The following is a 23,595-nucleotide window of genomic DNA, read 5'->3' on the forward strand; positions in this document are numbered from 1 at the left end:
CGGTCGGTCATGGCCAGGGCTAAGGCGACGTGTTCTGCAACTGCGCTCGTAGCTAACCTGACCGAGGCTGAGGAGCGTAATTCCCCGTTGCCGTCAATGACTGCCAGCGCGAATGTGCTAGACTTGCCGTACTAAGCCGCGTCGACAAAGACAGTCGCGACTCTAGATTCTCGGCGGCGTTCTGTAATATCGCCCGTGCTCGGGCTTTTCGCCTCCCTACATTGTATTGCGGGTGCATATTCGGAGGGTATGGGCTGACCACAAAGGTTTCCCGGACCTCCCGGGATAGGTAATTTCCCGTTCAGCAAGCATTCTGGGAGCCATGCCAACCTCGTCCAGGATGCGTCTTCCTGCCCTGGTTGACGAGAGCCTGATCACCTGGGCGGTAACCTGCGCTTCGATCACTTCATCAATCTCGTTGTGCATACCGAGTTGTCTTAATTTGTCAGAGCATGTGGTTACTGGTAACCCCAGCACCTTTTTGATGCTCTTGCGGATGAGAGTGTCTAGCTTATTTTTTTCCGTTCTAGTCCAGGTAAGCGCCGATGCTACATAATTAATGTGGCCCATTAGGAAGGCATGATGCATTCGAAGTAGGTTGGCTTTACTTAGTCCCTTTCTGCGTCCTGATACTCTAGCAACAAGTCTCAGTATGCTTTCGGTTTTGGCCGTGATGTGCGTCAGGGTTTTGGCGTTACACCCTCTCGCGTCAATCAGTAGTCCTAGGATTCTGATTGAATCTACTCGTGGAATGCGCTGTCCATTGGGAATTTGGTCCAGGTGTGGAAGTCTCTTAATGTCTTGCCTGGCCGGCCTGTACAGTAACAGTTCTGATTTGTTTGGAGAGAGTTGGAGGCTTGTGCCTTCTAGGTAGGACTCCGTTTCGTCTTGGGCTGATTGCAGCGCGTTTTCTACTTTGAGTTTGAGTTTATTCAACCACGTGACAAGTACACGAAAATACACTGTATACGTGGTTTGGTGCGAAGGGAAAAAAGCTGCATTTCCCAGCTTGACTGGTCCCTTCACCCAGAAAAAAATCTAAACTACAAATTTACAAAAATTACAAAAATTACAGGCAGCGGAAAGCAACAATACAAAAAGAAACACGCGTGTGGCCCATGACAGCAAATAGAATGACAACTCTAAAATACATACAAAAATATTCAGAACAAAGCAATGCATGAAAGAAAAAACTGAATAACCATTACAGAAATCACCCAACGTTCATTTACAACACAATCAGCACATTTGATTTAACATTTCAGTTTTAGACAATATACGCAGATTATCAGTCGTTAGTTTCCATTCGTTCATCACACTTGGAAGGCGGTAACGTAGTGTTTCAAATCCATAGTTTGTGCGAGGACAAGGTACGTGCCAAGTCTCCGTACACCGAGTAACGCGACTGGCAGGATTTGGTTGCAAGGTGGCCAAGGTGCTTAAAAAGATACTTCCTCTGCGTACTTCTGCGAGTGATCCTCCCGGGCACCAGATCGTGATATCGTCCGCGTAAAGCGAGTGGCCTATATTGGGCAGGGATCTGAGCCTCTCCGATAAGCCCTTCATGACTATATTGAATAACAAGGGGGAGATGACCGCCCCTTGGGGAGTGCCTCTGGCTCCTAAGGCGAACTCGTCTGACTTGTGTTGAGCGATCCTTATGGTAGCCGTTCTATTCATCAGGAATGACCTAACAAAGGGAACTAACAACTGTCTGAATTGTTTGTTGTAGCCGTTTTTAAAGAAGCATGTGGGCAACATTGCGCGTAAACAGATGTCGGCCAATCCTATCCAGGCCAAGCCAAGACAGTACTGTTGCGTTCTGCTAGTTCCAGTCCGGACACTCCCATTGCAATAGCATTTAGATTCGTTTAATCCTCTTGTTATGTGCAACATGCCAGGCTCTGTTGCTTCCTAATGCGTTAGCGAGCGTCAACTTGGACGGAATGGCGCGTTACGGTGCTCCTGATCCGTGCGCCTTGCTTCAGGAATTACTGAAGGCCGCTACGGGAGAGCTGTTGACGAGCACCCTGAAGTCGGTACATGCCCAGGGCCACCAGCTTCGTTCCTTTATCGATTCTGTAAACGCTGCTTGGTGATTTAAAATCCGCTTAGCGAGATCTACGAGTGATCATTTGCCTGCTTACGTTGCGATTGCTTGTTTCATGTAAAAGCATTCGGAGGCGGTACCTAACGTATTGTATATATCTGGCAATTTGTCCTCGTTGGGTGGCGGCGGTAACGTGACAGGACCTATCATATAACGTAACGTTTCTTCAGAGACGTCATCGTAGGTATATTATCTTTTAACGAGCTGTAACGTATAGATGTTTAGGAACTGCCAGTTCGACATATTGCGTGGTTAATAATAATAATAATAATAATAATAATAAAACGCAACTTGAACGGCTACTAATACGCGGGGCAGAGTGCTTAATAGCAACAGGAAATTTTTATTTTGGAAAGAACGCTCTTTTATATAGATCAATGTGCGTCACTACATACCGTCCTTATTATCTAAAAACACCATAAATAATTGAATGGTCACGAATGAACAATTACACACTTTAAGAATGCATGTGCTAAACCGTTGAATATAAAGAAAAGCACTTAGCCATGTCACATGCAATACATAAAATCTTGATGCACCGTCGAGATTTTGTTTATCTGTCACCTTGTTGGCATGAAGTGCCGATTTGTCATTTCTCTTACAGATTGAAGGCGTGAAAGACTTGGTCATTGAGGAGGATCTCATCTTCCCACTTGATCACATTGCCAGTGCTGGCGTGTTGAAGGTAACAGCGTGAAGTTTCTGCCAGATGAAGTCCCATTCATGACGATCGCATCCAAAGCCTCGAGCTGTGCTTGGGTCACGACCATTACTGCGAGCTCTATGCAATATTTTTTTTTCTTGGCTGGGCAGATTGCCTATGTGATTGTCTTACATTCAAAATCGGAAGAAATGCAAAATAAACTGGTAATCACTATGATGATGTGATGCAAAACTTTCTTGTGGACAAGGAGTTGCTTTCTGGAGCTTATTATAGTCTGTAATTTAACTTGTATATTGCACTGGGCAATCCTACTAGTCATTCACTTCAGCAGATAAAACCACACCTGCACATTTGGCCATCACGTCCTAGGTGCACTAAATCTACGTGTTTTCAAGACTTCCAGCGATTGCAGTTGTTACTTGTACCCAGTGAAACTTGGTTCACTTATAGTCAGGCACAACTTCGGCAGTCCGGAGTGGTGAAGCCCAGATGACTGAAGTGAAGTAGCCTCCGTGATTTAAGAGATGTCCCACTCATGTTCCCAGAAGGCAGGGTCATCAGCCATGCAGCTCATGAAATTAAACTGAAGTGCGTATCCTTTGGTGCAAGCTCGTGTACGTCCGCCTTTGAAGAGGCAATGCCACTGACTTCTTGAGTTGTACCTGACAGTAGCTTGCTCGTTGCATTTACTAATGTACTTCACGAATGTTTTCAAAGTTTCACTTATTTGCTTTTTGCTCAGTTTTCGTTATTGCACCCCTAAAACCTTTATCAGGTCTGCCCCAACCAACTGACACTTCTTATCTGTGCAGAGAACTTGCAGCGTGGAGAAAATCTACAAGTTAGAAACAACAGCACCACCTGCAGGCAATAAACAGTAAGGGATTATTTATTTACGAGTACGGTTCCAATGGTCTTGCTGCTATCGCTTAAAAGGTCAGCACAACTAGCCAAAAAACTACCACAACTTGCCAAAATGTCGCAAGGACTGTTCTATGCAAACGGTGATGATGCAGTGCAAGGCGAAGAAAAGAAGAAGACAGGAAAGAGCGTTGATTGCCTTGCGTTGCATCATTGCATTGTGCATGGTATCAATCAACTATACCCCAACAACATGTTTTAGTAAGAGTGGTTCTAGTCGTGGTAATCTGTAGTGCTCATGAAAAATTCTCATTTTCGTCCTCTGTTCTTTCTTTTTGTCTTTTATATGTACAATGTTCATATATTCAATAAGCGATATATATGTTCTATGAGCATATGTTCAATAAGCGACAAAATGCTATCTATATGCCGTATGAACAATGCTGTATGAATGTCTGTATGGTGCTGTGGGCTTTGACAGGTGGCAGCGACAAGTAGCGTTGTGCAAAGGTCTCGTTGTTGAAACACTTGTCTCTCAGCTGACATTCCTCTTGTGCGCCCATTGTTGAAGAGTTATTACCGACATGCTAATTGCGGTGCCTCAAGTACGACGTCTGATTCGTTTCAGATGTGCCTATCTTGTGAGGTCAACGATTGCGAACATGAAAGTGATAGCCAACCACATCACGTACCACAAGCAGAACAAGAAGGAATGCAAGTATTACGTCATCTGTATCCCCAGAAAGGCAGGTAACTTGCATTCTCTTTGTACCAGTGATTGTCTCCGGTGGGAATGGAGCATTCGTCAGTAAAATCAAGTTATGGAGTATATCTTACAGGACTGGGCATTTTCACAGAGCGAAACTGATGAGCTCGGTGCAATAGTAGAGAGTCTCATCAAACCATGTCCTCAGAATCTTTCACTTGCCTATGTCTTTGGTACCTACTGAAGTTTTGTGCTAAGGAACTTTTTGATGGTGCTTTGTCACTTCTACTTGTGTGCAACAAAACATCATGTCTGTATGGGCTGTTGTCGCTTTGGTATTGACAAAAAGCACTTTTTGTCAATAAGTGTTAATTTTCAAGTGATTACGAGGGCAGGCTTTTGATCGTGCCTGCTTCCGTTTTTCTGGCATCAGCACTTCAGCTGTCTCACTTGCCCTCACGTTTTGTAACGGCTGCAAACATTGGTGCAGAAAAAAGATGCCTCATTTTTCGTGCTTGCAACTGCAGGCCCATGTCTGCGAGCAGACGCTGGAAAGCGAAGGGGTTTTTGGCTATGTGAAGCTGTTGGAGTATCCACTGGGTCTCATTCCACTGGACACGGATCTTTTCTCACTGGAACTTCCTGGTTTCTTCAGCACATTCTTCATCGTGAGTAGATGCTACATTAGGTGAAGGTACATGACAAAATTATTTCGATTTGTTCATGCTAAGTTACGTTAACCTAATGACTTGATGCATGAAAACTGTAATTAGGGAGTTGCAGCTGTGAAAGCAGCTGATATGATATTACAGCATTTCCAGAATTGCAACCGGAAATCAATTAGCCGATGATGCAGCCCGCTCAGCCCATGAAGGAATCCGTGTAGTCCCGATTCCTCTATCAAGGAATGATGCAGCAAGACAACTTTACCTTCTGGCTCGAGATCTCACACGCACATTCTGGTCGTCTACCAGCTTCCTAAGGTGTCAATTTTATGAACTGGATCCTTCGCTCAAGCTAAAGCTACCATCACAACTTTCCCGCTTCGATGCGACACTGTTATGCCGCCTTTGGTTGGGTGTTGCATTCACAAAGGTGTACTCCTTTCGCATTGGTATGGCAGACACCTCTACATGCGACTACTGCGGAGCTGAAGAGACCATCGAACATGTCTTGTGCAGCTGCGCTTGCTACGACACACAGCGATGCCAGCTCCGGATGGTTTTGAATCAACTTGACCTCGGACCATTTTGTGTGCAGAAGATACTAGGACCTTGGGCATCTGCCTCAGTTGCGCAGAAAGCAACTAAAGCACTGCTAATTTACCTAAAGTCAACAAACCTGAGCGACCGCCTGTAGACTGTGTGTGCTCCCCGAGTGTGCTCGTGATTGTGTGTACCTTCTCATCTCTCTGCAACCTCTTTTCTCCCCTTTATCACTTCCCCAGCGCAGGGTAGCAAACCGGATGTGCGTCTGGTTAACCTCCCTGCCTTTCCTTGCATCTTTATCTCTCTCTCTCCAGAATTGCACTCGAAAGCACCTATTACTGAACCAACATTAGAACTAATGCAATTTTTTTATCACAATGCATAGTATGTTCCAGAGCTTTACTGACGTAAAACTTCCCGTTTGAAAGTTTGAGTTGAGGTAACCTTTTATGAGCAAGAGGCCTAGCCTTCACACTGAGATGCATACTGTTAAGAGCAAAAGATACAAATTTTTTGGAGCTAGAAAAGGTGGAAGCTTAGTTTTATAAGCCTTGATTCATTTTTGTTGTTGTTGTTGTTGCATGTTTAGGATGGTGACTGTGCTTGGACAAGTTGTGTGGCCCAATCCATTCTCCAGCTGGAAAGCTTGTGTGGTCCAATCGGCCACATTTATGCCCAGGGAAACTGTGCAGAGGTAACAATTGTGTACTCTCATGAGCATCCATCCTAACAAGATCTTGAGCTGTAGCACAAAAAAAAAAAAGATAGAAAAAACAGATATTTTTGCTATAATATCTTTGTCTTCATATGTTCCGTGTCTATTAGAATGTCAAAATTTCATATGCATGCTTTTTGCACATCAGGCTAGGAGACCGGTTGTGGTCATGATCTAGGACTTGATTTTTTTTAGCCTTTGGCTTGAGCTCTAGTCTCCAACCACATGTAAACATCTCACTATCTCTTGCATGTGTATGTGTCTGCTTTGTGCGATTGGAAGAAATGTAGTGCAAAGCATGCCAACTCGCGCAACTACAGGATTCCAGTAAATTTCACTGTAGCGTCAAATAAGGCTACTGTGAAATATGAACTCGTTCCCTGATGTTGCAGGCTTGTCGTGTCTCCTCTGTATATATACCAGTTGGGCCTTTTTAAAGGGGATTCATCATTTACATTAGCGTATGTTTCTCTCGCACTCACTACGATTTTCTTGCCATGAAAGCTTATCCTTTTTCCTCAAAACAGGGTGTACTAAAGGTTATAAAGCTTTTTCCCTCCGACTTCTCGAAACCTAAGGAACCTTCATTGCCACGAATCAGTCACTTGTTTCTGTTTGACAGAGGTGAGGCATAGGAGTTCGATACACCTTTACTACACCAACAAAGGCGTGCCGGGCAATGATCACTTTTGTTTCCTTCATGTTTACGTTGCAGACATTGACTATGCAAGCGTGCTGCTCACCCAACTCACTTATTCTGGTCTTCTGGATGAGTACTTTGGAATTAAAAGTGGTAAGCTTCTTGATTCCTTTTGGGGCAGAGAGCATATTTTATGAAGGCAGAGGTTTAGATGCCTCACCAAACAGGAAAATCGATTGTAACAGCATTGTGAACTCATACCCTTGTGTTGTAGGCTGTACCTTTTTCCTATATGAAAATCCAGGTTGCATCCTTAAAAGGGGGGTCTATTACTTCAGGCTATTATGTATTTCTTTTTCCTTCATGGCTATTCTCTTATTCTGGAAACTTTCTATTTTTTCTTATAACAAAGTGTACCAAAGAAGGTGCATTATGTCTTTTCGAATCACACCGACGCCGTGATTCAAAGGAGTCGTCATCAGCAGTAGTGATGCGAAAAATCGTCACATGATGACGTCACCAAATGACATTGTCATGACTACACTGATTGGCAAAAACTATGAAGCTGTCACAACATTGTGACGTCATAATGCGACATCATCACATCATTGTCGCTTGGTTAAGTGGGGGTGGATAACAGAGGCTGTGCGAAAACAGGTGTGGTGCAGAAAGCTTACAGTGCCTCTGACCCTGGTGGCAGTGTGAAAGCCCATTAAGTGCAGCAGAGAATAGATTTTTCTAAAATTAACTAGAGGGGACTCTGGTGCTGCGATCGTTCAGGGAACATGGGAATTATGGGCAGTACATGAATATTCCTAGTGTTCGTGCTTGTGGGCTTCAGACACGCTTGTGGCTTTGTTTATTACTGTGTTTTGGTTTTGTTTTTTTTTTTTTAAACGAAAAATGAGCGGTTATAAAGTTCGTGAACCGATTTGAAATGGTGAGGCTGAGAAGAAAGTAGTGAAGTGCAACTGCGGAACATTTGCTGATTGTCGTTTCGTGACAAAGCAACTTCAAGCCACGCGAAGCCAAGCAGAGCTAAAAGTACGAAAGACAAGTCGTGTGCTACCCATCATTTCCATGCTTGCTGAAGCACCGTGCGTTTGAGCTCTCATAGACATTAGTGCCAGAGTTCTCTCCAGTTTTTATAGGAAACTGTGCAGCAGAGAGCTTTCAAAGGGGAGTGGGGCAGGATCAGTACATAGACTGAGAAGAAGCATATGGCTTTCGCCTTCCAGTCATCTTTTACGAATGCATGGGGTGCCCTGCGAATTTGTTTTTTGGCTAGTACTTACACATACTCCTCGATTGAATTCATAATAGTACTTACATTGCCGCTAGAAGACAGCTGAATTAGAAATGAATTGACTTACAAAAACAAATTGCATAGGAGGTCATTTCTTGGGGTGCTTTGAAATTTCTCTATCCTATATATTATCTAGATTATAGGTTGTTAAAGAAGTCTTACAAGCATTCTTTTATTGACTTTCATTTCAGGGAAAGTCACTTTCGACAAAGCAGTGACTGGGAAGGACCAGGAAATGCGGCTTACCGTCAACAGCACAGACCTGGTTAGTGTCCGTGAGCTGAACTACTTCGCAGCTATTTAACCACTCTGAGCGCTGGAAAGTAGTTGCGTGATCAATTTTGAAGTTATAAAATATCTTTCACCATCGTACAGGTCTACAAGGAGATCAGGGATGCACATTTTGGAAGTGTCTTCGTGTTGCTTAAGGAAAAAGCACAACAGCTACAATCAAAGTACAATGTAAGTCTCACTTTCCTGTTTCTTTTTTTTTAAGCTTGGAAGATCTACTTACTTCTCTTTCTCTCTAGCCTGCTCGTTTCCATGATTGTTTTCACATGCTGAAGAAAGATAAGCTCTCCAGGCTGCTTCATTGATGGTCAAGGTTTCTGGGCTGGTGAACAATTTGTCTATTGAATGGTTTCAAAGTTTCATTTAATGTTCCTTGAATAAGTGTGTCAGTGGTCTCAGATGTTAGCAAGTAGCAGGGTTAATTTAATGTGCACGTATCTTATGCTTAGGGCAATATAAAAACTTCTAAATTTAGAAAAAAGAAATGACTGTTGTGTAGCTTACCGTTAGAAACTTACTAGTTGTTCAAAAGTGACAAAATGAAAGCAGCACATACTGTTTTATTTAATCACTTCATTGAATATTTACTTAGTCATAATTTATTTGCTCACAAGAAATACTGCAAGCCTGGTAGGGCCTGTTGCAGGAGCAGCATAGGATATGAAAGAGATACAATTAGAGTGAAACCACAATTGAAGGCAGTATACATATGCAAGGCTAAACGAAAATCTATGGGCTATGTAAATAAATATCAATATAGTTAGTAACACTTTGCGTCGTGTGACACTAGATTAATGTTTTGGTATCGTACACAGAGGCATTGCGCAAACGTTTTGAAATTTACGTATCAGTGTTCACTGCCATTCTATTCGCCGTTGTTTTTAGCTGGTCAGGTGCCCAGATAGAGCTCTGTATAAAGGGGGCAGGGAGGCTACATTTGTGAAAAAGAGTATGTGTACTATTGATAGCCTCAAGATTACTGGTAGTGTAAGTGGGATGGATTTGTAGGGCAATTTTAGGACTATTGTTTATATCTAATTAAAAGATAAGCGGTTTTTTAAAAGAGTAGCGAGTACAGTACGAGTTCAAGTGGTTCTGTTTTCTATTTCAGGAGAGGCACGGAATGTCTATTGGAGACATGAAAAACTTTGTCGCCAACGAACTGAGGTCCTTGCAGCAGCAGCACAGCTCATTAGCAGTGTGTGAGTGGTGCTGTCAACATGGAATTGCGCGATATTTCATGACTGCGATATGAAAAGCAGGAATATAACGTGAGCATCAAAAACGTGGGCGGCATTTGTTATACTCGTGATAATTCTTACTGTGGCAGTTCAAACTGAACACTTCCTGTTTCAGTCACGATATATGTTACAAGTCAGACTCAACTTAGTCCAAAGAGGCGTCGAGCTGATTACTGAATTGCTACTGCCTATTTCCTCCACAGTAAAAAAAAAAAAAAAAAAAAGTCCCACTCACAAATTTGGAAAAGTTCTCCAGAAGTGGTGTCACTGGCCTCTTGCTCATGAATTCAACCTTGAGAGAGTGCCAATTGGTGCAGGTTTCTGGGAATCTGCTTTTCAGGAGGATATACCCCACAGTTCTAAAGTTGTACCCAACTATAAAAGGATTGATTGCTGCCTTCAATTTCGAAATGCAAATTACATTTAGTGTTTCAGGACCGACAGGTATCAAATGTTAATTTAGTGTCACATAATTGTAACAGCGGTGTTGACATTTATTTCATGTCAAAACTACTTTTGCCTTTGAATGTTTTTCATGTTATTGACTGATGCGATTGTAGCGAGAGCTGTGGTGTGCATTGGAAAGCATAGCATCAAGGATACCAACTCTTCGTTCATGTCAAGTCTGTTGGCAATGTTGGCTTTGTGTATCACTCCATTCCTGCCTCTCTCTCCCCCTGCCTCTTTTTTTTTTCTCAGATATTGGGTCATGTGAAGTTATCAAGAACTCCCGCACAAATTTTGAAGGGCAACTGAGGACAGAGCATAGTAAGTACGGTTATCTTCAAAATGGTAGTTGCTAATGTCTCCTTCGCATGGATATAACACGCTACATACTTCCACATTTCATGCTGTAAGGTTTAGGTCTTGCTGCAAAGTAAAAAAAGTGCTCGTTTGAAAAGGTTCATTCAATTTTATAACCGCGGGCTTAACTGGAGGGGAATGACAGATGTTTTACCGCACAGAAGCAGTTTTGTTACTGAACGCTAGCTTGGGGGAGCTCCTTCGCTGGGACCGTTCAGCTATTGCGAGAATTATTGTATGTGCATTTCTTTGATTCCTATGCCTGTGAGTTTAGACATTCCGACAGCCATATCTGCTTATATACTTTATCTGGAGAACCCCAGGAGACCAAAATTAATCCACAATTCCTCGCTACAGCATGCATCGGGCTCATAGTGGTTCTCACCCATAAAACCTAAAAATGTGACTAATACAGTTTATCCGCCGTTAATAGCTTCAAATTTGAAGCAGTGTCACTTTAGTACTGAACTGCAGGAGGAACAGTAAGACGGTGCACACGTGAATGAAGGTTGTGGATTTTGGCTATTATAATCCAGTATTTCTTTGAAAGCCACAAAGCAGTTGAAAGCCATAGGAATCCTCTTGAGGTAAATGTTTGTACGAACAGTTTTCCGATTTGGTCGATAACTACACTTTTTGCAGCCCCTGTATACACTGTAGTGCTTTCTGGTTTTGCCACTCAAGCTATAAGGTTAGACATGTGTCTGCTAAAACATGGATGTTATTTATTGATGTGTGCTGAAGTGCCTAATACTGTACCTTGTTTTGTCTCGTCTAAAGAGTTATTATTCTGTAAATAATAGTTCTTTTTAAATGTGAGTATTTTCTTGGCATCTTTTCTTTGAACAAAATCTTTTTGCTTACAGGTTTGCTGGAAGGCTTAGAGGTGAGGGAAGGGATGAACTTCATCGAGGAGTGCATCAACAGGCAGGTGAGACTAACGGGCAATTTGACCCTGTTGCTTTTTTCGTGTCAGGGCCGTAATTAAAAGAAAACTAATGGCAGCACATTTTCATTTACACATAGCCAGTAGTAGTGTACAGTGAAGACTCATTGATACTAATTCCACGAGAACTGGAAATTCGCTTATATAGAGCAGTTTGAACAGAGTTTAGACAATCTTAATTGGTGTTTGCTGCCAGTGTGTTCCTGTCTTCATTTTTAATGGAACGGTTCTGAGTGGTTGCGTTCACCCAATGGATGTGGCACGTACGTTACTGTTGATGCATATGAAAAATGCGTGGAACTTTAGCGACATGCAGCTTCACTGTTAAAATGTAAAAAGTCGGGCGCATAGTTCAACACCATGGGAACGTTGTGAGTCAGTTTTCACAAAAAGGAGGAAACTGCAGTTTTGTATTTGTTAAACAAATAATTTGTGCAATGTTGTAGCTTTTGTGCAGATTTCATGAGAGTTACGCTCGAAAAAAAAGAGAAAGGAGAGGTATATTTTAGTTTGATGTTCCCAACACCAATATTATGTGCCTTTTAAGTTTTATAGGATGCTTTGTACTGAATTGCGGCACATATTTGATGCGAGTTTACGAGTTTTAAACTTAATTCTTAAATTGAATATTCAAAATTGTTGTAGAAGTGAGGCAAGTGATGGACGGGCCCCGCTAAGCGTTCTAAAATTATTTCCTTGTTCATGTTTCAATCTCTGCGCTAAATCACCACAGCACTCTGCAGTAGGCACCTTGCGCCTGCTCTGCCTGCTGTCGCTCACGCAAGACGGCATTCCATCCCAAGAGTACAAGACCCTCACGCAGCAGTTTTTACAGGTGACTACGCTCCATATGCTTTGCACCACATTTCGAAAGTTTCATTGAAAGCAGTACAGGAAGTTAAGAGTGCTCGATTTTACACTGTGGGTAATCGATGCCATCACTGAACTCTCATTACTGTAAGAAGCAATAATTAAACTTCAGAAACGTATTTTCAGTATACCGTTAGTTGCACTTTCCTGCAACCGCTTTTGATTTTCTCGTCTCTTTGTAACGATGTCTGCTGGATTCATGTTATCACACTTCACCATTAGTGAATGAAAGAGGGGTGATTGATCGAGAGCCCTTTTCATTGTTATACACAGCATAAAGAAACCAATGGGTGATACTAAAGCTAAGGAAGGCCTTAGGGACGTTCTATGTTTTAGCTGTATAGTATAGTACTTGTAGCATTAATGGAAAGGAATTAAAGTGGATGAAAAATTGGCTAGTAAACAACCCCAAGGTCCGAAAATTGTTGTAAAGAGAAATATGTGCATATTTACTTCGTGAACATGCTGCCTCAAGAATTTTGTGAATAAGCGCTATATTAAGAAAGTTGCAGGGGCTAGAAAAATGCATTCAGCTGGTTTTTCGCGCGGTCTCGCCACCCTTTTCCTTCAGAGGAAGGGGAAGGCATGGTTTGTCGTTATGACTCCGCCCACTTCGTTAATGTGACAAGGCATCAGCGATTGACATCATAGGCGAACTCGAGAAGTCGCAACACACTTTCGTTTGCTGTGATGCCTGGTCATTTACCGTTTACCCGGTGCAGATGCTTCTCCACAGCCCACTCGCTCGATTTGCAGCTGATAACGATTTGCAGCAAAACTGCGTTCCAAAACACGAACATGAAGTTGGCCCGATTTTTCAGGAGTTGGATTTTTTGGAAGCAGACTCTTGCACCATCTGGGACCAGCAACACAAAACACAAGTAATGCGCTTCATAGTAGGTGTGCTGATCAACAGGTGGCGCGACAATCTACTCACTTCCAAAGACTGGGTCCACGGAGGAAGGAAAGGTCCTTCCTCCGTCACTGGGTCAGTGAAGTGTCGCGATTTTGATGCATGGAGCCTATGAGGAGTTTTGCAACTCATATGGTTGAACAGCTCTGTCGTAGCTGTTGGTGGGAACAGGAACTGCCGTTTACTTCACTACTGTTTGTTGAGACCTGGTTTAGACCAATCGACGAGCTGCCGATGTGTTGTCACTGCACGTGCAAGGAGATTATTCAGGCGTAGGAAAGGAGCCCTGGGCAGCACGCAGCTCTGTAATTTTCAGAAAATGTGATCACTGCGGTCTACTCTACAAATTACCGAGCTTGTTTGAGGGGTGTAAAAAAAAACACAGCCTGTTGACTGGTTATTTAATGGGTATTTATGTTTTGACTATTGATGCCACTCACAGCCATGACAGAGAGTTTGGAACAATCTTTTATTGCCAGCTGCTGTCATGTGATCTTATGATGAGCTGCAAACTGTTCAATAAAGAAGGAATCAAGTCTGGCGGAACAAGGCCTTCATCATTATCAGTCATCATGCACGCAATTGCTGTGCATACTATGTAGTGTTGTTAATCTTGTGACAGTTACCGTGTAGAAGTCTGGTCTTCTGTGCTTACCTTTAACTAACTATTCTGGCACTGTAACGCTGTGTACCCAGGTATACCCAGACATTGTTATGTGCAGGTCTTGCCCATAAGGTCATTGCATTGTGGTGCATGTCCACTTTCACATGTCGGCATGCTACAATGTCAGAACAGTAAATTTATACATTCGCTTGTTGTTCTGCAAAAGATGTATTTCTTGCTAAGTGGATGAATGCATGGTTAGGAACGTGAAAGACGATAAGGGCATGAGCTATGCTGTATTGTGTTCTAACAGCGTCTTCCTTCTTAATGTAGAATATTTTAGGCACAACGCACAATGACTACGACAACATGTGCACCTGGCTAAAGTGACATGCTATTCCTTGTGCAAAGCATGTAATAGTCACACTAGTCCTTTGTTTTTGTCACCTCTGTACCTCATTAAACGGTCTTCAAGGATTGCACATCTTGTGCAGAATAGCATTTGCTCGCTTTCCTTGCACAGATGCTTTCGTGCTCTTTCAAAAGTATTTTGCTGTTCCTGAGCAGCTGCGTGCGTCCTCATTCTAGAGCCATGGCCACCACCACATGTGGACGTTTCATCTCCTCAAGAAGCTCGGTCTCTGCCAGGATCAGGGAGCCAGCCGGATAGGAGGGGCCGCAGCTTCGGCTATGGCTCCGACCCTTGCCAGCAAGGTGGCAGCCGCCATGGCGTCGCTACCCAGGGCGACACGCTTCAGCGCTATCACCAAAAGGCTAAGTCTGGTAAGGCCGTTATAACCTTGCATCACAATGCCATTTTTGTCAGGAATTGGTCCAGCTCGGGGCTAGAGCAGGCCCTTTTTTGGTCACACAGAGACATCTTGATACAGTTGAACCCCTTTGTCAGAAACACTGATGTAAGAGACAAATGGGTATAAGAGACATCAGTTTGCCTACAATAAAAGACGGGTTGATAAGAAAATACATAGGAGGTGCCTTGCTTATAAGAGACATCTAATATAAATGACAAGAATTGTTGCCCGGAGCATACCACATTTCTGTTTTGTACGATTTTCTCAATTTCAACATTGCCTTTATTGTTATCAAGTGAAGCAGTGTGTTGTTTTAGTGAATTCAAATGACGGATTCCTCCGGATAGCATATTTTTCCTGCATTTTTTTTTCTCTTCGAAAATGTATGATTGAGGTTGTGCAGTGTCACACTGTTCATGGGCCGTTCATGTGCTGTTGTTATTTTTGTGTCCAGATTCCACCCAATGCAGGTGATAGCTATGACCTGAAGAATCCTCGAGACATGGGCTACGTGTTCAGCGGTGCCTACATCCCAGTGGTGTGCAGACTGGTGGAGCAGGTGCGTACCGTGGTCTTCTTTGGGTGAATCACGTTCAGACTGGTTACGAATGCCCATGTTGGTGGTTTATAAAGCAGTAACTTGGGCTAGTTGGTGATTTAGCATTGGCATACTTGTGCAGCGCAAAAGGAACGAGGACAGACGAGAGGACACAACACAGGTACTGACTTCAACAATTTTATTAGTGAGAATGCTAGATATATATACACAAGATATCAGCGTGAGAACAGTACCCATCAGTGTAAAAGCACTTCTCATTGCATCATAGCTAGATCAGGAATTTTCTTTTTGTTTAGGCCAACAGATGGCATGTTAATAAGGAGGCCACCGAGCTATTGCATTATATTAGCTTCTATGACTTCGTGTGTGAGGTGCTCATGATGTTTTGCGACAACGATACAATTTACAAATTGCGGTTGGCAACCACAATTTCCGCAGTGAATTCCGAGACTAACTAAGCCGGACAAGGTCACAAACACAGCTGTTCTAGCATTTTTGCCAATAAAATTTAGCTGAAGTCAGCATCTGTGCTGGGTTCTCCCATCTGTCCTCGTTCATTTTGTGCTCTGCAAATATGTCTATGTTGTGGCATCATTATGCTTCTAGATACATCAAAAGAAACACTCCTGAAGTCGTTTCAGCATATTTAAACTGAGTAACAAAGTGTGTGTTTTGGGAAACAGTTGAAAGTCCATAAGATTTCTTTACATTAATGTTTATGGTAAGGTCTACGAACAAAACGAGACAGGTTTGGCTTTTTTTTCTGTTATCGTAGAAACCTATGTACTGATGGTGATAACTCTTACAAGTATTGCTACAAAGAACTTTTAGCTAATAACTGTAAACAGTATGTAACCCAGCTAACATAGCATTACTGTGTGTTCATCACCATTTCTACTATATAACACAAGGTGTCATGATACTACACCCAAACCTCATTAGTATAACGAAGTTACACCTTATAGGAAAATAAGTTCATCATAACTGATATTTTGTTATAAAGGTATATTCCTAATGCTATATCTATTACAAGACTGTTCTTCATGTACTTTGTTATAATCTGTATTTTGTTATATCCAGGATCTTTATATCGAGGTCTGATAGTATGAACACTTAATTCATTACAGATCCTCCTGAAGGATGGTATTCATGGCTACGAAGATGCCCTGAAGCTTCTACCTGGTTCAACCACAACGTACACTAATCCACATTCTAAAGGTGCTGATACAAACACACATTTCTTTGTGTGTAATATTGCTCTGATTGTCAATGTGTGTTAATTTGGTATGTCTGTTTATAGGATAGATGCAGTGTAGTGGGTTTGAATGTTATCGTCAACAGCACCTTCTTGTAATCGTTAATTTAATTGTAGACTTCCATTCATACAGTACATTCATTAGCTATTTGTCGCTCCCATTTGCAGATCCTTCACAGGCTAAGATTGTCATGGTGTACTTTCTGGGAGGCGTGACGTTTGCAGAGATCGCTGCACTCCGGCTTTTAGGAAAACTGAAAGGTGAGGAGTTGGCATAAGAACAGATATGACTGCTTCTTACAATAATATATTACTGGAAACCATAATAGTCATTCAAGGTGAGACTCCTAACTCTTTTAGAACGGCCAACAAGCATAGACATCATGAAATTTTCAAACAAATTGACTGATGATGACTATACCAATCCTCAACAAATACTATTGGTCACGCACGAAAGCATTGAAGATAACACTCGTAATACTTGTGTTTTCTTACTCTAGACGACCACGCTTGTTCATTTTGACACATTTGTGTCTCTGCTTTCATTTTATTGGCCTTTTTCATTGTATGGTCATGCAGTGAAGCCACCTTTGAGTGATTCTTTTCTATGCAATAATTGAAATAAAGGAGCATCATCGAATTGAAAGAATGGTACCATTTAAGAAAGTTCGACGGATTTAGCGGAAAAAAGTTTTTAATGATTTTGGCATGTTTTTACTCCTTTCTTTCGGTTGCAAAGGGGCTAGTATTTGCGCACTTTCAATAGTGGCAGATAAATACCATGCTGTAGTATAGAGAGCATAGTCCCAAGGGTGCAAAAGTATGAAATTCATGATAGATTAACAGCATGCGTGCCTAGCGTGAGTGGTTGTTGTCGCTACGGTGTTCTGCAAAATCAGTTTGTTTGTCCAATATTGCCACACTTTGACCTAGGCCTTGTTATGCCACATATTAACCTTTTCATTAATTTACATAGGTATTACTGGAATACGACCATTTATACCCGTAAGAAATTATCCAGAGAAACCTGCATTGGATTTCTTAGTAGCATGGATCCCTCGGATCCATGTGTTTTCCCTTTCAAAGCACAAAGAGCAGAGTTTCAGTGTTTTGAAGCACTTTATACAGCATTGAATGTTGCTGACTTGCATGTGTGACACTACTTGAGGCTACATAAAATAAATAAATCTTGGCTTTAACAGTTGTGTAAAGGGCACCGTTCGTACTTGTTTTCAGATAGCTCTGTGATTAATTCTCCTGGTCATGTCGGTATTCAGGGAGCGAATTTTCATTGTAATGCAGATCAAGATACCGACTTGTTAGGCAACAGTCATGCTTTGGTTTGGCACCCACCGTGTCTCATGTTATAATGTCCACTGATTTGAGTTCTGTTCTATCAAATTTTGTTTTTCAGGTTACCACATACTGGTTGCAACAACCGCGACTGTCAACGGCAACAGCCTACTTGAAAACGTCATCATGAAGGGTCGGTAGCCGTGGACGCTGCAAGGAGGACCCAACACCTTCCTTTTTACAGCATAGCTGTGCTCGCCTTTACTGAGATCGCTAGCCATGTCGTGAGGCATTAGATGCCCAACGTGTCACCCAAACGGCTGTGCAGCACCTCTTCGGAATTTAGCTATGTCCTTGCCGTCTTCAACCGCTCTTCTTTTCACGTCATTGTGGATGCATTCATTCACACCCACTGCACCACTGCATGGAGCACCATCGATACTTCGCCTGCCATTAGATATTCGCTATTAACTGCTTTTATGAAGATTGAAGGTTGGGCAAGTATGGTCTATCCCAACTGTTGGAAAGAAGTGCCAGGCAAAATGAACACAGGTACAGGACATAATTTTACTGTCACTTGAAGAGTTGCAGTCACAAGAGGGCAATGCATGATTGCATGCAAAAAATTAGTGCTGTGGCTATATATAGCTTCTTGAATCTGTCAATATATTGATTGTAAATATCACCTTGAATATTCAGTATCCTTTGCTCTGTTCATTTTGTATGGTGTAATATTGTTGCAACCAGTACTATTTTTTGTTTTGCTGACCACCCCAGCAAACGTGCCCTGCATATCTATTCTAAAGAATCCAGCTGTGGTAACTTTTGTGTGTGATGGCGTCAAAATAATTGAGGAACTGGGGCACCTTGAAAAAAATAAGGCATTGCAAAGAATGGAAACACTGAGAACCCTTATGGTTTGGCAATGATTTGAACACTTGTTACTGTATACTCACTAAATGTGAGGACACTTTGTTTGCACTGTGAAAAATAACATTAACAATGTAGTATACTGCTGTCAACTGCAAGTTTACAAAAGTGGGAGCAAGAAATTATTAACTGGGACCACGCTAGATATCATTGTCATTTCGCCATTTGTTGCACTGTTGCCAGTTTTGACACAATTTTCGTGTGATGCCTATCTGTGGCATGTTGGTTGATGAAGTGTGTGGCGGTGCAATGCTTAACAGTTACTTGCGAGGAGTGTTCTGCGCCATACCTTACAGCCTCATATTAGTCCACAGTAGTACAATCCACACTGTGTTTTTTCACGCCGTAATCGGTAGTGGACCTACTTATCGTAGCTAGTGTGTTTGATCGAATTGTGTGAACTGTCGAGGCATAATCGGGAAGTCACGCAAGCAGCCACGTTGTCTGTGAAATTTTTATGCTGTCAGTTTGGTGCACGTGCCGTTAACTGGTGTGTCCGCAGTGTAAGATGCAACTGTTTACGTGTCGGTGTCTGATTGTAAGCTCACCTCGCTTAAGCTCCCGAACTACCCCTCGTGCATGGTGAAAAACGTATACAGCAGAAAAAGAAGGATGCGCTTTGAACAGCTAAGGTGAGTGCTGCAGTTGTGCTCAGAAAGGAGAGTTCACAAGCAGAGCGTAAAGTTGCCACTTTTTCAAATGCCTTCTCTTATTCACAGGCCTGTATTAGCACTTTTTGAAGGGCCATCGTACCGGAGACTTTACATCACTTAACACATTACTGCTATTGTCTGGAAACTGATGTAAATTTGGAGCAGTGCTTGGATCAAATGGTCTTCTTGCCTTGAAGTGCTGCCACGTGCCGGGCACTGCCCTCTATGTCGCTAAAGCTTCGAGATGCATGATCAACCTCACGACGTGCACATTTCATCAGTTCTCATCCCTTTCTGTGTAGCGTACAGCTTGCTCTTCGAGATAAACAAAAAGAGAAAGTGTTCAAAGTGTGCAACAAATCCCTCCAACCCTGCTTGTACTTGATGAATTAAAAAAAATTTTTCCGTGGCCGATAGGTGGTGCTATAAACTCTGATACTGAGGTCACTCGGTTATTACTTGGAAGTAGTTCAGTACCCCTTTAAAAGCACGCATATTGGAAAAAAAATTTTGCGTCGCAGTTCACAGGAGGGACGGACATAACCCGGATTTTATTTGGGGAGGTTGGGGGTGGGGTGTTATACTTTTCTGTATATATGCATGCATGCATACAGTATAGACATGGAAACAGAGAAATTTTAGGTGTAGTTGGGGAGTATTTGAACTCCAAATCCCTTTCACTGGCTACGCTTATGGTTTAAGGGTAAGCTGGATGTGCTTAAGATATGAAATGATTGGATGTGGCTTGTACAGATGAATTGGACATGGCTTGTACTCGCATTTAAAGTATGACACAAAAGTCAACACAGGAACTTCTACACTGCTGTTTACTCCCACGAATCAAGTTGTACTTTCAGTTACTGTATGTGGATTTGTAAACCTTTTGTGACCAATGTATTGGTAGTGTATGAACATGTCTAGAAGATGGTGCTAGAAGTGCATGATGAATGAGTTACCGTACAGTGCTGTGATCACTTTTTATTTAGACTGACTGTGCTGACAGGCATTTGCTTGTGTTGAGACGATGCTTTTATTTTGCCACTCCGATGAGTGTATACTGGGGCGCAGTGTAAGGTTGATCAGAGTGCATGCATGGATGGTCTATGCAGATTTTCGGGGGCGGGGGGCACCATGACAAGTATGTTCCTTATGGGGTAAGCAGGGGAAGAAAGGAATGGCAGTCAGAATTTTTGGGCCCCCCTGTGGCAGTACCCATGCGTTCATGATTAGAGGTTGTTCAACTCAGAAATGTGCTTATTTCTCTGCCATGGTGACTGTAATATAAATGATATGGAATGGTTCTCTGTAGTGTTAGTTTGCTGTGTGATCATTTGAAGTGATTCACTGTTCTAATGAGAGGATTTGTTTTTGTCAAGGCTTATAATTTGAAATTTCGGTTTGGAAAGGAAGTTTTTATCATTTACACACTGTTAATAAAAACACAGGAAGCAATTTGAGGCAAGTTTATTAGATGCTGATCTGCGAAGAGTGTTGAAGTGGTCTTGGTGTTCAGTGAAGGCTTCATTTATGCACTAATAATTTTTTTGCGTACCACTTGTGTCTTGTACGGTATATGCCGCAAACACACATACACTGTCTCCACTTGCTATATAGTGCATGTAAACACGAAAGGCCTTTTTCTAATAGCTTAAGAAAACAGACTTAATAGATCAACAGGTAGTTCGAGATTATTCGTAAATTTCTTACGGTCTGCGGATTGCTGGGTTGCCAGAGTTGTAGGTGATAGTAATAAAACTAGAAACAATGGCTTGAAGAAAGTTGAAGGGAAAACAAGCGAAATTGCCAAAATACTTTTTTTTTTTTCACTACCGGTGTGTTGTACTAGAAGTTATCAAAATCAGCGGCTCGCACCTAGTGGCTAAAATCGACTGTGCAAAATGAAGTTACTTCTGTAAACTTTGCTACAAAATGTTGATGTTTTTATAGACAATCTGAAACCGCCTAATATCTTGGCATAATGTCTGCCAGTCTAACATAACCATGCACTTTTAGTTAATCGTCAGCTTGTTTAGGAGTAACAATCTTAAGCTCTTAGCACATATCATTTTGTTGTTGTGATTGTTTTCTGGTCTCTTTTGACCATGCTAAGAGGCTGTAACACTAAATATTGACACTTGTGAGAAAAACATGTGTGTTGTGTAGTTGAAATTGTTGTTGAAAACATGAAAGTATCCTCTGTGAGCTCCTCTAGTTATTGCAGTAAATTAGCTCATAGTGCGAGGAAGTGCATCTACCAATCTTTTTATTGTGTGTGTGTTTTCAGTTTCAACGTGAACGAACTTTTAAGTATGCTTGTTCTGGATATTTTAAATGGATACTAGATAGATACACTAAATTACTTTAAAATTGCAAAGTACTATTTCAAAATTGCCCAATTTCATTATTTTAATCACTTATCGTTGCTCAGGAAAAGAAACATGAACATTCTATCACTGAACATTGCACCTAAGCCTCAGTACTCGTGCAGAAGGGTGGCATTACAAATTTTGATGTATTTTGTCAGTGCTAGGGTTGTTGCTGAGTAGCACTTCTTCAAACTTGCCAAGTCCAATCCGTGACTCCCTTAGAATGCAATGTAGACTGCGCTCACCAACAAAAAATAAGCTAGGCTTAACAAATGCGCCAATAATGTGAATGACATTGTGGCAAGATTTGTTGCGCCTCTAGTTTTCGCATTTTGTTTATGATTTATTGGGCTCGTTCATAAATGACGAAACCATTTTGTTCCAAGGTATTGTTGAATGGTAATTCAAGTGCAAACATCAATTTACATTCTCCTTTTAGTGTCCTTTCAACTTTTGATCCCACATTAGCACTTACAGCTGTGTGTAATATATTTCAACTAGTCGTTAATTTCGGCTTCAAGGGACCATCATTTTTTTTTGGAAAGCGGTGGGAAAGGAATCACTCATGAGTATGAATTATCGGAGGTTGAATAAAGCATGGTTAAAAACAATATAAGTGGTTCGCCTGATTGTGTTTGAACAGATATGCAAATGGGATGAGCAAAACAGAACTGCATGCACACTATTTAAGTAACACCATTTCCTGGCTTCATATGAACCACTTGTGTTCTCTAAACCGCTGTTTATAGCGAGATTCATCTATTCTGAGAAGCACCAAACTTTTCTCCAATTGAGAGGCATTATTTGACATTACTGAATTGTCCCAGTACAGAAATGGGTTGGAAAAACAATGGGCCAATTTAAAACATTGAAACATCTGTACGGAATGAAACTTCGGAGTAAATATGTGTTCACTCTGTTATCTAGGCTCAGCAGCTACCTGATGCAACTTAGCAGGTGAGGTGCTGCACTGCTAAGTCTGAGGGTACATGTTCAAATCCCAACCGCAGCGGCTGGACCTCAATGGGGACTTGTATTTTGGTGCACATCGAAAAATTCCATGCGATGGGAAGTAACCTGCAGTGACCCACTATGGTTGGGTTCATTACAATCATAAAGTGATTTTGGAATGTAATGCTACAGAAATGATGAGACTCATTTGAACTGGAGTTTGGCAATTCGACGTACAGTTGCGTGCATCGTATCACCCACTGTGGCTGACTTCAGATGGCAACAAAATGCAAGAACCCTTTTGTACAGGGGTTCGGTTGAGAGTTCTTCAGGCACTCAAAATGAATTCTCAGCTCTCCACTGAGTCGCTTCTCTTAACCAACTATGAGTACAAGGACGTTGAGCTCCAAAGCTTAATTAACATGTTTCTGTATTTCACATTCCTACTTGCTTGACATATTTAGGATCCGTTAAGTCCCCATCAGGTTCGTGTGTTTGAATCCCCCAACAGCCTCTTGTATGCATTGTACTTTTCTTCTAATGTAGCAGTTAGTTAATTTCTCTCAGTTTTGAACAGGGGAAAGTTGATTTATCTGTAATGTAAATAGAACGAAATATTTTTAAAATGCTGGCACACATTGCAGGTGAACAGTATACACAACCACCTTTATGCTTAATCGCTTTAAGATTCAAAGGATAGCTTGAAAGTCAGTCTTTGATTGTGTGAAGGTTTCTGGACCCTATGTAATGACAAGTCCTGCACAATCTACCTCTTCATAAAGATTGTCTTTTTCTCAAGATTTTGCATTGTACTTGCAAGTCCTTAGACATTGACAAAATGAAAAGCACGATTGCTGTATTTTATACTGATTAGTGTAAAATTCAGCATATCAGTAT

At 41.8% G+C, this 23,595-nt stretch overlaps 1 protein-coding gene across 3 annotated transcripts; it reads left to right on the top strand.

Moving 5' to 3' along the window:
* The first annotated feature begins 1,789 nt into the window (after window positions 1-1,789).
* On the top strand, window positions 1,790-22,363 carry LOC119176355 (vacuolar protein sorting-associated protein 33B). 3 transcript variants are annotated; one of them, XM_037427597.2, is made up of 19 exons: window positions 1,790-2,081; window positions 2,715-2,795; window positions 3,587-3,651; window positions 4,264-4,381; window positions 4,869-5,009; window positions 6,139-6,243; window positions 6,792-6,888; window positions 6,980-7,057; window positions 8,402-8,475; window positions 8,586-8,672; window positions 9,613-9,703; window positions 10,442-10,510; window positions 11,413-11,477; window positions 12,226-12,327; window positions 14,468-14,662; window positions 15,146-15,250; window positions 16,378-16,468; window positions 16,674-16,766; window positions 17,920-22,363. In XM_037427597.2, the coding sequence occupies exons 1-19, from the start codon at window positions 1,947-1,949 to the stop codon at window positions 17,997-17,999; spliced, it is 1,872 nt and encodes a 623-aa protein (XP_037283494.2). In that variant the 5' UTR covers window positions 1,790-1,946; the 3' UTR covers window positions 18,000-22,363. The 3 variants fall into 3 exon arrangements, with proteins under 3 accessions (XP_037283494.2, XP_037283503.2, XP_037283511.2); XM_037427606.2 differs by having other exon boundaries at window positions 1,791-2,039; XM_037427614.2 differs by having other exon boundaries at window positions 1,798-2,035.
* Window positions 22,364-23,595: the final 1,232 nt, after the last annotated feature.

This window comes from Rhipicephalus microplus, chromosome 3, assembly GCF_043290135.1.
Source record: "Rhipicephalus microplus isolate Deutch F79 chromosome 3, USDA_Rmic, whole genome shotgun sequence".
Lineage (NCBI taxonomy): Eukaryota > Metazoa > Arthropoda > Arachnida > Ixodida > Ixodidae > Rhipicephalus > Rhipicephalus microplus.